The 14,603-nt window shown below is 44.6% G+C and overlaps 1 protein-coding gene across 1 annotated transcript in view; it reads left to right on the forward strand.

Moving 5' to 3' along the window:
- LOC133568027 (retinal-specific phospholipid-transporting ATPase ABCA4-like) overlaps window positions 1-14,603 on the forward strand; it is a 135,928-nt gene that overhangs the window by 43,413 nt on the left and 77,912 nt on the right. The window contains 5 exon segments of the mRNA XM_061919719.1: window positions 1,878-2,115; window positions 2,217-2,356; window positions 8,006-8,122; window positions 8,295-8,492; window positions 11,331-11,536. Coding sequence (XP_061775703.1) covers window positions 1,878-2,115; window positions 2,217-2,356; window positions 8,006-8,122; window positions 8,295-8,492; window positions 11,331-11,536 — 899 coding nt within the window.

The raw sequence follows: 14,603 nt of genomic DNA on the forward strand, positions 1-14,603 counted from the left end.
GGGGTACCGGGAGGGCACTGGCGCCTATCGGAGCTACAATCGGGCGGAAGGCGGGGTACACCCTGGACAAGTCGCCAGCTCATCGCAGTAGCAGTATTTTTTTTTTTTACATCCATCCATTTCCTACCGCTAATTCCCTTTTGGGGTAGCGGGGGGGCGCTGGCGCCTATCTCAGCTACAATCGGGCGGAAGGCGGGGTACACCCTGGACAAGTCGCCACCTCATCGCGGTAGCAGTATTTTTTTTTTTTACATCCATCCATTTCCTACCGCTTATTCCCTTTTGGGGTAGCGGGGGGCGCTGGCGCCTATCTCAGCTACAATCGGGCGGAAGGGGGGGTACACCCTGGACAAGTCGCCACCTCATCGCAGTAGCAGTATTTTTTTTTTTTACATCCATCCATTTCCTACCGCTTATTCCGTTTTGGGGTAGCGGGGGGCGCTGGCGCCTATCTCAGATACAATCGGGCAGAAGGGGGGGTACACCCTGGACAAGTCGCCATCTCATCGCAGTAGCAGTATTTTTTTTTTTTTACATCCTTCCATTTTCTACCGCTTATTCCCTTTTGGGGTGGCGGGGGGCGCTGGCGCTTATCTCAGCTACAATCGGGCAGAAGGCGGGGTACACCCTGGACAAGTCTCCACCTCATCGCAGTAGCAGTATTTTTTTTTTTTTACATCCATCCATTTTCTACCGCTTATTCCCTTTTGGGGTACCGGGAGGGCACTGGCGCCTATCGGAGCTACAATCGGGCGGAAGGCGGGGTACACCCTGGACAAGTCGCCAGCTCATCGCAGTAGCAGTATTTTTTTTTTTTACATCCATCCATTTCCTACCGCTAATTCCCTTTTGGGGTAGCGGGGGGGCGCTGGCGCCTATCTCAGCTACAATCGGGCGGAAGGCGGGGTACACCCTGGACAAGTCGCCACCTCATCGCGGTAGCAGTATTTTTTTTTTTTACATCCATCCATTTCCTACCGCTTATTCCCTTTTGGGGTAGCGGGGGGCGCTGGCGCCTATCTCAGATACAATCGGGCAGAAGGGGGGGTACACCCTGGACAAGTCGCCACCTCATCGCAGTAGCAGTATTTTTTTTTTTTACATCCATCCATTTCCTACCGCTTATTCCCTTTTGGGGTAGCGGGGGGCGCTGGCGCCTATCTCAACTACAATCGGGCGGAAGGGGGGGTACACCCTGGACAAGTCGCCACCTCATCGCAGTAGCAGTATTTTTTTTTTTTTACATCCATCCATTTCCTACCGCTTATTCCCTTTTGGGGTGGCGGGGGGGCGCTGGCGCCTAGCTCAGCTACAATCGGGCGGAAGGCGGGGTACACCCTGGACAAGTCGCCACCTCACCGCAGTAGCAGTATTTTTTTTTTTACATCCATCCATTTCTACCGCTTATTCCCTTTTGGGGTTGCGGGGGGCGCTGGCGCCTATCTCAGCTACAATCGGGCGGAAGGCGGCGTACACCCTGGACAAGTCGCCACCTCACCGCAGTAGCAGTATTTTTTTTTTTACATCCATCCATTTCTACCGCTTATTCCCTTTTGGGGTTGCGGGGGGCGCTGGCGCCTATCTCAGCTACAATCGGGCGGAAGGCGGCGTACACCCTGGACAAGTCGCCACCTCATCGCAGTAGCAGTATTTTTTTTTTTTTTTACATATATTTTATTTTTATGTTTTTTTAAAAATAAAAATTATGAAAAGGGCCCCCCGCTTGCTTTGATTTTTCAGTGTGGCCCTCAGTGGAAAAAGTTTGGACACCCCTGCTGTGATTAAATAATGCAAGAATTCTAAGAACGTAAAATAGGACACTAATTACTTAAAAGATAGTAAAAATAAAAATATTCAACCTGTTTTCTCAATCGCAGCTGACGGAGCGTGACAACACCCGGCATCTGACCCAAGCGCTCGCCACCTTCTTCCAAGCCGGCGGCCCCGCCTCCTTCTCCTCGCTGTCGGCGTCCGTGTCCGCCCTCTTCTGCGGCTACCCGGAGGGCGGCGGCTCCCGGGTGTTGTCCTTCAACTGGTACGAGGACAACAACTACAAGGTGTTCCTGGGCGTCAACGGCACGCGGGGCGCCGACGCCGCGTACGACCACACCACCAGTGAGCAAGCCCCCCCCCCCCCCCCCCCCCCCCCCCCCCCCCCCCCCCCCGCCCCATCCAAATCCTCCCTTGAGTTGACCCTTTTCGGGTTTTTTTTCCAGCTCCATTCTGCAACGGCCTGATGAAGACTCTGGAGTCCAACCCGGTCACCAAAATCTTGTGGAATTCCGTCAAGCCCCTGCTGATGGGGAAAATCCTCTACACCCCCGACTCCCCCGCTGTCCGCAAGATATTAAAGAGCGTAAGGGATATCACCTCCGGCCTGACCCTCTAACCTTTCCCGACGGGCTGCTTTAATAATGCTCATTAGTTGTTCTTGTGGAACATAACCTGTGAGACGGGGAGTAGAGGGCGCATAGGAGGGTTTTGTTTTCTTGTGATGGGTTGTTAGGGAGGATCCTTGACAGAAATCGGGTCAGGGTCCAGTGGCATGGAGTCCAAGACGGCTGGGGGACCCTTTTCTGCTGCAGCTTTCTTCCTTCTCCGCAGCCGTTGCGGTAGTTCCTAAAATTTACCGTCTTCCGCCTGCTCCGCTGTTGAGGTCTGTACCTGACTAGACCTTGGCCAAGGTCTAGTCAGGTACTAGACCTTTGCCAAGGGCACCTGGGGTAACAGTAGTAAAGGGGTTAAAGGCTTACTGAAAGCCACTACTAGCGACCACGCAGTCTGATAATTTATATATCAATGATGAAATATAAACATAACGATACGGCCTTTTTAGTTTACTAAATTGCAATTTTAAATTTTGTGCGGAAGTATCATGCTAAAATGTTGCGGTATGACGTGTGACGTCACGCATTGTAGAGGACATTTTGTTCCAGCACCGTCTCTTTTCATCGCATAATTCCACAGTATTCTGGACATCTGTGTTGCTGAATCTTTTGCAATTTGTTCAATGAATAATGGAGACGTCAAAGAAGAAAGATGTAGGTGGGAAGCGGTGTATTGCGGCCGCCTTTAGCAACACAAACACAGCCGGTGTTTCCTTGTTTACATTCCTGCTTTACTATGGAACAGAGCGGTCAAGCGAACATGGTTCCCTACCACATGTCAACCGGCAGGTTTCGGTGAGAAAATGGTGGTAATAAGTCGGCTCTTACCGTAGACATGAGCAGTGAGCTTGCGTCGTTCCTCCTGCACCTGTCAAAGAGGCAGCTGCGACTCTCTTACCTCCTCCCACCGGCCGTCCCCGACCGTCGGATGTTTCCGCCTTGTCGAGAAGTGAAGTGAATTATATTTATATAGCGCTTTTCTCAAGTGACTCAAAGCGCTTTACATAGTGACACCCAATGTCTAAGTTACATTTAAACCAGTGTGGGTGGCACTGGGAGCAGGTGGGTAAAGTGTCTTGCCCAAGGACACAACGGCAGTGACTAGGATGGCACAAGCGGGAATCGAACCCGCAACCCTCAAGTTGCTGGCACGGCCACTCTACCAACCGAGCCATGTCGTCCCTCTGAGACACTGGCGCTCACCACACCTGTGGCCACACCTCTCTGACCTTCAGGTCGTACAGGTGCGACCATATAATCTCACTAAAACACTAGTAACACAATAAACAGATAAAGGATTTTCCTGAATGATCCTAGTAAATTTGTCTAATAACATCTGAATCGCTCCCACTGAATAGGCTGTAAGTGGTTTTTTTTCTAGTCCTTCACTCTCACTTTCCTCTTCAACAGATCTTTCATCCTCGCTCAAATTAATGGGGAAATCGTCGCTTTCTCGGTCCGAATCGCTCTAGCTGCTGGTGGCCATGATTGTAAACAATGTTCAGATGTGAGGAGCTCCACAACCCGTGACGTCACGCGCACATCGTCTGCTACTTCCGGTACAGGCAAGGCTTTTTTATTAGCGACCAAAAGTTGCAAACTTTATCATCGATGTTCTCTACTAAATCCTTTCAGCAAAAATATTGCAATATCTCAAAATGATCAAGTATGACACATAGAACGGACCTGCTATCCCCGTTTAAATAAGAACATCTCATTCCAGTAGGCCTTTAACCCCCTAGTGCCCCAAGACCCCCATAGAGGAGTCTCCAGTACCGGAATACAAAAACCGCCCCCAGCCGGCCCAGAAAGGAATACAGCCTCTTTGTTCTAATACTGATGAGGTGAAAAGGGAGTATGTCATACCCCCACATTCTAACGCTTTCAAGGTAAAGCACGGAGTTTACTTGCGGACACAAGATACAAGCATAAAGAGTACATGTGGGAAAATATTAGACTATGAATAAAGAAAGAACTCTTTCAAAAATACGTGCATTCTTCACAGTGGCCAAATATTTTTGGCAATGTAGTCCAGGTGTGCCAAGCTGGTGGCATCGTATTCGTATTCATGCCAAAGTATTGAGCAAAGGCTGTGAATACTCACAAAACGTGCATGTGATTTTTTAATTTTTTTTAAAATGGTTAATAATTTAGCAAAAAGCTGTAAAAAAGGAAAAAAAATGTTCACATTGTCATTAAAGGCCTACTGAAATGAGATTCTATGTGTCATACTTGATCATTTCGCGATATTGCCATATTTTTGCTGAAAGGATTTAGTAGAGAACATCGACCATAAAGTTCGCAACTTTTGGTCGCTAATAAAAAAGCCTTGCCTGTACCGGAAGTAGCAGACGATGTGCGCTTGACGTCACGGGTTGTGGAGCTCCTCACATCTGAACATTGTTTACAATCATGGCCACCAGCAGCTAGAGCGATTCGGACCGAGAAAGCGACGATTTCCCCATTGATTTGAGCGAGGATGAAAGATTCGTGGATGAGGAAAGTGAGAGTGAAGGACTAGAAAAAAACAGAAAAAAAGACGAGGGCTGTGGGAGCGATTCAGATGTTATTAGACACATTTACCAGGATCGTTCTGGAAAATCCCTTATCTGCTTATTGTGTTACTAGTGTTTTAGTGAGATTATATGGTCGTACCTGTACAACCTGAACGTCGGCCTCGCACCTTTCTTCAGCACCAGTCGACGGATAATAGCGATGCCCATCTCTGCCCTTCGCAAGGGACCATCTTTGAAACACGATCTTTCGAAATGATCGCTGCATAATACACTGTACTTTGTGTGTGTGGTCCAATCCAACCGTGTTCGCTTGACCGCTCTGTTCCCCATTAAATAGAGCGAGGATGAAAGATTCGTGGATGAAGAAAGTTAGAGTGAAACATTAGAAAAAAAAAAGGCGAGGGCAGTTAGAGCGATTCAGATGTTATTAGACACATTTACTGGGATAATTCTGGAAAATCCCTTATCTGCTTATTGTGTTAATAGTGTTTTAGTGAGATTATAAAGTCGTACCTGAAAGTCGGATGGCTGCGGTGAACGCCAAGATCACAGCTGCCTATTTGACAGCTGCTGTAGAAGGACGCCAACTCCGCACAAGTCTCCGGTAAGAGCCGACTTAATATCACAATTTTCTCATCCAAAAACTTGCTGGTTGACATGTGGTAGAAAAATGTTCGCGAAAGCTTCACAACAAACCAAGAAACACTGGCTGTGTTTCGGTTGCTGCAATCCACCGCTTTCCACCAACAGCATTCTTCTTTGACGTCTCCATTATTAATTGAACAAATTGCAAAAGATTCAGCAACACAGATGTCCAAATTACTGTGTAATTATGCGATGAAAAGAGACGACTTTTAGCCGTGTGTGGTGCTTGGCTAATATGTCCGCTGCAACCAATAACGTCACAAACACGCGTCGTCATTCCGCAACATTTTCGACAAGAAACTCCGCGGGAAATTAAAAATTGCAATTTAGTAAACTAAAAAGGCCGTATTGGCATGTGTTGCAATGTTAATATTTCATCATTGATATCTAAACTATCAGACTGCGTGGTCGCTAGTAGTGGCTTTCAGTTGGCCTTTAAGGGGTATTTTGTGTATAATTTTGAGGACAAAATGAATTCATGTCGCTTTGGAATGAGGCTGCAACATAACAAAATACAAGTAAAGCGGTGTGAATACTTTCCGGATGTACCGTAGAAGATCTTCAACTAATGTTTTTGCAGTAGATGCCAGTCCGACGTCAACATTTCCATTAGAGATGTCCGATTATGGCTTTATATGGGGTTTATATTGTAGTGTCCCTTTAAGAGTTAGTGCTGCAAGGGGTTCTGGGTATTTGTTCTGTTGTGTTTATGTTGTGTTATGATTTGGATGTTCTCCCGAAATGTATTTGTCATACTTGTTTGGTGTGGGCATATTGTAGCGTCCCGGAAGAGTTAGTGCTGCACGGGGTTCTGGGTATTTGTTCTGTTGTGTTTATGTTGTGTTACGGTGCGGCTGTTCCCCCGAAATGTGTTTGTCATTCTTGTTTGGTGTGGGTTCACAGTGTGGCGCATATTTGTAACAGTGTTAAAGTTGTTTATACGGCCACCCTCATTGTGACCTGTATGGCGGTTGACCAAGTATGCATGGGATTCACTTGTGTGTGCGAAAATTCCTCAAAACAGCAGCTTGGAATTTGGGACATGCTGTCCCTGAGAGAGCATGAGTTGGTTGAGGTGGGTGGGTTAGGGGGGTGGGGTTTGTGTGTATATTGTAGTCTCCCGGAAGAGTTAGTGCTGCAAGGGTTTCTGGGTATTTGTTCCATGGTGTTTATGTTGTGTTACGGTGCGGATGTTCTCCTGAAATGCTGCAAAGGTTTTTGGGTATTTGTTCCATGGTGTTTATGTTGTGTTACGGTGCGGATGTTCTCCTGAAATGTGTTTTGTCATTCTTGTTTGGTGTGGGTTCACAGTGTAGCGCATATTTTTAACAGTGATAAAGTTGGTTATACGGCCACCCTCAGTGTGACCTGTATGGCTGTTGACCAAGTATGTATTGCATTCACTGAGAGAGCATGAGGAGGTTGAGGTGGACAGGGTTGGGGGTGGGGGGTTATATTGTAGTGTCCCTTTAAGAGTTAGTGCTGCAAGGGGTTGTGGGTATTTGTTCTGTTGTGTTTATGTTGTGTTATGGTGAGGATGTTCTCCCAAAATTTATTTGTCATACTTGTTTGGTGTGGGCATATTGTAGCGTCCCGGAACAGTTAGTGCTGCACGGGGTTCTGGGTATTTGTTCTGTTGTGTTTATGTTGTGTTATGGTGCGGCTGTTCCCCCGAAATGTATTTGTCATACTTGTTTGGTGTGGGCATATTGTAGCGTCCCGGAAGAGTTAGTGCTGCACGGGGTTCTGGGTATTTGTTCTGTTGTGTTTATGTTGTGTTACGGTGCGTCTGTTCCCCCGAAATGTGTTTGTCATTCTTCTTTGGTGTGGGTTCACAGTGTGGCGCATATTTGTAAGAGTGTTAAAGTTGTTTATACGGCCACCCTCATTGTGACCTGTATGGCGGTTGACCAAGTATGCAAGGGATTCACTTGGGTGTGTGAAAATTCCTCAAAACAGCAGCTTGGAGGAGGTTGAGGTGGGCGGGGTTAGGGGGGCGGGGTTTGTGTAGCGGTTGGTGTATATTGTAGTGTCCTGGAAGAGTTAGTGCTGCAAGGGTTTCTGGGTATTTATTCCGTGGTGTTTATGTTGTGTTACGATGTGGATGTTCTCCCGAAATGTGTTTGTCATTCTTGTTTGGTGTGGCTTCACAGTGTGGCGCATATTTGTAGCAGTGTTAAAGTTGTTTATACGGCCACCCTCAGTGTGACCTGTATGGCTGTTGACCAAGTATGCCTTGCATTCACTTGTGTGCGTGAAAAATTGTAAATATCATGCGACGCAAAGGCAGTGCTTTTAAGGCACGTACAGCGGCGCTGTAAAATTTTAGAAACCGTTACCGATAATTTCCGATATCACATTTCAAAGCATTTATCGGCCGATGATATCGTTAGCCCGATGTTATCGGACATCTCCACTGACGACGTTATGAAGTTGCTTGTTCCGTTTGGCGTTTAGGCGAACACCACGTTCGAGGAGCTGGAGAGGTTGCAGAACTTGGGGAAGATGTGGGAGGAAGTTGGACCTCAGCTGTGGGATTTCCTCCACAGCAGCGTGCAGATGAATATGATACGGGTAAGTACTTGAGAAATGATGCAGATATTTATGGATACTGCACTCCTTGCAAGTAGGAAGCTAGAAAATGGCGTTTCTTTGCCCGCATGGTGGTTTATCAGCCACACCACAGCAGTAACAAAACCGATGTTGTGATATTTACGGTCAATTCCGCCTCCCGTCACCACCGCAGGACACGCTGGCAAACCCGACGGTGATGAACTTTGTCGACGAAAGCCTGAAAGACGCCAACCTGACCGTCAGAGACATCCTCAACTTCCTGCACGCCGGCCCGGAGGAGACCAGGGAGGCGGGGATGGCGAGTTTTGACTGGCGGAACGTTTTCAACCTCACCGACCAGATCATACGCACCGTCAACCAATATTCTGAGGTGAGACGATACTTTTGTATCATTGTAGGAGTCGCGGTTCATCAATAATCTTTTCAGATGTCTCAGTCCTCCCCCCTTCCCGTTCCCCGGCCGCTACGGTTAAAGACGACAGGTGATTAGACAACTCGTACCACCTGGGAAATCTAATCACCTGTTCAGCTGTGAACTCCGCTCCCGCAGGCAGCCCTGACCACGCCTCCCTCCACAAGCTTACATGTTGGTTATGTTTTATTTGCGATTCCTGGATGCTGCGATCCCAGGGCAATCCAAAACGTTGAAAGAGCTTTGAAATTGGAACAAAAAATACGAAAAAACTAATCTGTCCGGAGCCGTAAAAAGCCGTATGTATGACGTAAGTGTCTGTATTAGCTATGATAGCCTACTATCAAAATGACTTTAAAAGTCTTATATAAGTGTTATAATGAAGGCAACACATGACGTAAGTGTCTATATTAGCTATAATGGCCTACTATCAAAATGACTCTAAAAGTCTTATATAAGTGTTATAATGAAGGCAACACATGATATAAGGGTCTGTATTAAATATATTAACCTACTATCAAAATGACTGTAAAAGTCTTATATAAGTGTTATAATGAAGACAACACATGACATAAGTGTCTATATTAGCTATAATGGCCTACTATCAAAATGACTCTAAAAGTCTTATTTAAGTGTTATAATGAAGACAACACATGATATAAGTGTCGATATTAGCCTACTATCAAAATTACTTTAAAAGTCTTGTATAAGTGTTTTAATGAAGGCAACACATGACGTGTCTATATTAGCTATAATAGCCTACTATCAAAATGACTCTAAAAGTCTTATTTAAGTGTTATAATGAAGGCAACACAAGATGTAAGTGTCTATATTAGCCTACTATCAAAATTACTTTAAAAGTCTTATATAAGTGTTTTAATGAAGGCAACACATGACGCAAGTGTCTATATTAGCTATAATAGCCTACTATCAAAATTACTTTAAAAGTCTTACATAAGTGTTTTAATGAAGGCAACACATGACGCAAGTGTCTATATTAGCTATAATAGCCTACTATCAAAATGACTGTGTCGCAGGCTGGAGCAAATCGTTGTTGACAGAAATGTTGAATTGTAATATTTATTCTACACATTTTTAAAACATTAGAAACTATTAGTGAATCAGAGGCTACTCAGAAGGTGAGATAGCTCCTGGGTAACATTTGCTATGGTCTGGAACAACATGGCACACAAACAACTATCTGAAATGCAGCAATATGTTATTAAACATGCAAAACTAAATTATATACAAGGAGGATAAAAGTAAAGGAAATTAAATGAGCTGAAATATACTTACAAATGAGGCAAGATGATGCAATATGTATGTACAGCTAGCCTAAATAGCATGTTAGCATTAATTATCTCGCAGTCATGACCTAAATATGCCTGATTAGCACTCCCAACAAGTCATTAATTCACGCACAGCATAAAACGTTTGGTAGACAAAACGGGACAAAGAAGGAATGGAAGATTTTACATGTAAACAAACTGTTGTGTCACAGTTCACACACTATGGTGAGTTCAAGAACGGCAGAAATTAGTAAGATAAAACAATGATTAGCTTGCAGTCATGCACTGACATAAATATGCCTGATTAGCACTCCAACAAGTCAATAACATCTACAAAGAGCACCTTTGTGCATTTACACACAGCATAAAACGTTTGGCGGACAAAACGAGACAAAGAAGGAATGAAAGATTTTACATGTAAACAAACTGTTGTGTCACAGTCCACACCCTATGGTGAGTTCAAGAACGACCAAAATTAGTGGGACAAAACGATGTTGACCAACTAGTCTCATCAGTGAATCTTGCACCCGATACATTCCCCTGCTAGTCTGAACCCAGCAGGTCAGCACATCAAAACCTTGGCACACCACTTGGCGGACACACATGTTGAGCTCACTAGGTAGTGTTCGGAAAGTAAAAACAAGATAAATACGCAACGGTATCTTGGTCTGTTCAGCTGTTTTCTCAGATTACGGTCCACAAAAGCAAAGTTTTTCAGAACACTTCGGTTCTGACGGAGAAATGTAACCTGACCTAAGTCCTCGTCTCCGCATTGCATCCACCTGGACAAGTTTGTGGCCTACGCCGATGAGTTATGGATGCACAGGATGCTTCAATAGCGGCCTTTAGCTCATTTGCATTATAGGCTCTGGTATCTTTCCGTTTCTTCTTCACAATACCCCACAAATTCTCTATGGGGTTCAGGTCAGGGGTGCTGGCAGGCCAATCCAGGACAGTAATGCCATGGTCAGTACACCAGTTACTGCTGGTTTTGGCACTGTGGGCAGATGCCAGATCATGCTGGAAAACGAAATCATCATCTCCGTCCGTGTTTTACTGGATATGTACCGCTGGATATGTTTTAAAAATACATTCATTATACTTTTTGAAACCGATACTGATAATTTCCGATATTACATTCTAAAGCATTTGTCCGATATTATCGGACATCTCTACTTTACACTATGCCAGTTTGCTAGTACTACCCAGGGTGTTTTGTCCTTCTTGTAAACCCTCCCCCCTGATTCCTTTTTCATCTTGCACCCGATACATTCCCCTACTAGTCCGAACCCAGCAGGTCAGCACATCAAAACCTTGGCACACCACTTGGCGGACACATGTTGAGCTCACTAGGTAGTGTTCGGAAAGTAAAAACAAGATAAATATGCAACGGTATCTTGGTCTGTTCAGCTGTTTTCTCCGATTACGGTCCACAAAAGCAGAGTTCTTCAGAACGCTTCGGTTCTGACGGAGAAATGTAACTTGACCTAAGTCCTCGTCTCCGCAGTGCATCCACCTGGACAAGTTTGTGGCCTACGCCGACGAGTCCCAGATGATCCACCAGGCTTTGTATCTGCTGGAGGAGAACAAATTCTGGGCCGGTGTGGTCTTTGTGGACATGTACCCGTGGACCACCAGCGTCCCGCCGCACGTCAAGTACAAGATCCGCATGGACATTGACGCCGTGGAACGCACCAACAAAGTCAAAGATAGGTCAGTGGTTTCGTGGTCTGCGGTCACGACAGTCCTGAGGACTTAACGACCTGTTTGATTCGGATCGGAAAAGGTCATTAGACATAAATATGTCACAATACCAAGGTCTTGAGTTCAATCCAGGGCTCGGGATCTTTCTGTGTGGAGTTTGCATGTTCTCCCCGTGACTGCGTGGGTTCCCTCCCATGCAGCTGAGATAGGCTCCAGCACCCCCGCCACACCAAAGCAGCAACACAAATCCATAAAGTACCACAGTAAATACCGTGTGCAAAGTAAAACAAAAATGCAAGTACTGTGATTATACACAAAGGCACCAACTCGTTTTGCCTTTTAAGACTTGTCCAGTCAAACAGCAGCTATAAAATTATATACATTACATACCTTTGAAAGGCAATTTAAAATAAATTAAAGCTGCAAGCAGCGTTGGTCGGGTCCGCCTTTGGCTGCTGCCCCCGAGACCCATGGCCGGATAAGCGTTAGAAGACGCCTTGAGCCACTATTTTGAGAATTTAATGCATTGTGAAAGTAATGCAGTTGTTGTATTGAAGTGAAAATATCAAACTTCCTGTTGATTTTTGCTAAAGTATGTTAATTATTAAAATGTAAGTCTAGGTGAGACCTACATAGTGTTTTTTGTTTCATGTCTCTCTGACATTCCTACCGGAAGTTACAAGCAGTTTTGTCTGTGTTTTCGTCCTAGGAGCAGTTTGTCCGTGTTGTATTCCTAGGGGGGCGGTAGAGCGCAATTTTGAGTTTTGAGGTTAGGTTTTTTCATCAGATCGCAATTTTTGCCAGACCTGATGTGTGTGTCATGTTTGGTGAGTTTAGAAGCATTTTAAGGGGGTCAAATAACAGCTCAAAGAGGCAAAAATGACATTTTTTAGGAGACTTTGCACAGGGGTTCTTTGAAGGCGCGTAAAATCAAAACCTGAGAACTTATCAAAACTCTGTTCTATACTTGTAATCAGAAGGGTTCAATCTCTCTCCTGTGCGAGTTTGAAGCCAAAACAACAAACGCACTCAGAGGAGATAATGTTTGAAGAAAGGTGACCGGTTTTTACAAAACTTTTGTTTTGAAGGGGGGATTGCAAACTTCCTGTTGATTTTTGTTGGGGGTTGTCAAACTATGAAATGTAGGTCTAAGCGAGACCTACATAGAGGTTTTTGTTTCATGTCTCTCCGACATTCTTGCCGGAAGTTACAAGCAATATTTTCTGTTTTCTTCCTAGGAGCAGTTTTCTCAGTGTTTTATTCAAAAATAGCGCTAGAGCGCAATTTTGAGTTTTGGGGTTTGGTTTTTTTCATTAGATCGCAATATTCGCCAGTCCTTATGTGTGCGCCAAGTTTGGTGACTTTTGAAGCATTTTAAAGGGGTCAAATTACAGTGCAAAGAGGCAAAAAATTGCATTTTTTGCAAAAAATTTATTTTGAAGGGGTTTTTGCCAACTTCCTGTAGATTTTTGCTGAAAGAAGTGAGTGTATGAAAATTGGGTCTAAGTCAGACCTACATGGGAGTTTTTGTTTCATGTCGCTATGACATTCCTAACAGAAGTTACATGCAGTTTTGTCTGTAATTTTTTCCTAGGGGGCGCTAGAGCGCAATTTTCATTTTGGGGGATTGGTTGCTTAATATGTTGGGAATGTTTGCTATACCGACGTGTGTGTCAAATTTGGTGAGTTTTGAAGCATGTTAAGGGGGTCGAATTACAGCGCGTAGGTGCGGAATAATAATAAAACGCACCAGTTTCAATAGGGTCCTTGGCCCATGGCAAAGGACTCCACAGGAGCATGGGCAAGGGACCCTAATAAAGAATATGAACAACAGGCTGAATAAGTGTACGTTATATGAGGCATAAATAAGCAACTGAGAAGGTGCCTGCTATGTTAACCTAACATATTATGGTTAGAGTCATTAAAATAACTATAACATATAGGCGCCAGCGCCCCCCGCGACCCCAAAAGGGAATAAGCGGTAGAAAATGGATGGATGGATGGATAACATATAGAACAGGGGTCGGGAACCTTTTTGGCTAAGAGACCCATGAAAGCCAAATATTTAAAAATGTATTTCCGTAAGAGCCATATAATATTTTTTATTTTACACTGAACACAACTAAACGCGTGCATTTTTAAGTAAGACCAACATTTCTAGAGTATAATAGGTCTCTTATTCTTTGTAATAACATTGTTATTCTGAAGCTAACTGTGGTGGGGGCGTGGCCTGTGGGCCTGCAGCAAACTTGGGTGTCCCAGAACCGGCCTCGAAATCAGCGACAGGTGCGTAGAAGGCCCACCTGGGCCTTGTTATCTAATCACCTGTCGCTCTGTTATAAGCAGCAGCCGGGAGGAGAGACGGGGTGGAGGCTGTAGCCAGAGCGCGACCGAGAGAGAAAAATACAATTGCTGGAAAGCAACTGAAAGACTTATTGAAAAATAAAACAATAATGTAACCCTGAAAAGGGCTCTCATGTCGATGCTTAGTGGTCTGAAGAACCCTAACTTGTTTATAAAAGGCTTCCTTATCTTTCTTCAGTTTTAAAAGTCTCTCTGTCTCCATGGAGATCTTCATTTATTACCTCCTGCTTCGATTGAAAGTCCAGTTTAGAAAACTCTTTTATTTTAGATATGTAATCCTCCATGTTAAAAGTGCAAGCGAGAGGAAAAAACAAACGATCGCTGCCTGTTGTCACTTCTTCTGCAGCCGAGTAGTCGCGAGAAGGATCACTAGCGCCCTCTACCACCAGGAGGAGGGATTAATTTAATGATTCATATTTGACACACGCAGCTACGGTATATTAATAAAACATAGCTGCTTACTGTTGTTTTTAGCATATTCAATAGCTTGGACCTTAAATCCCACTGAATAGCTCTTAATCTTCTTCCCTTTATGCAATTTCAAATGATTGAAATCAGCCTCCTCCATTTTGAAAATGACGACAGGTGAAGTGTCACTCGTGACGTGACAATTTTCTAGACATGCGCTAATAAAAATAATATTTTGCGAAACGAGTTTAACCCGGCAGTAATTCTATATACCCGGCGGCAATTCAAGGAAATACGGTAATAT

The sequence above is a fragment of the Nerophis ophidion genome, linkage group LG14 (assembly GCF_033978795.1).
Source record: "Nerophis ophidion isolate RoL-2023_Sa linkage group LG14, RoL_Noph_v1.0, whole genome shotgun sequence".
Taxonomy (NCBI): domain Eukaryota; kingdom Metazoa; phylum Chordata; class Actinopteri; order Syngnathiformes; family Syngnathidae; genus Nerophis; species Nerophis ophidion.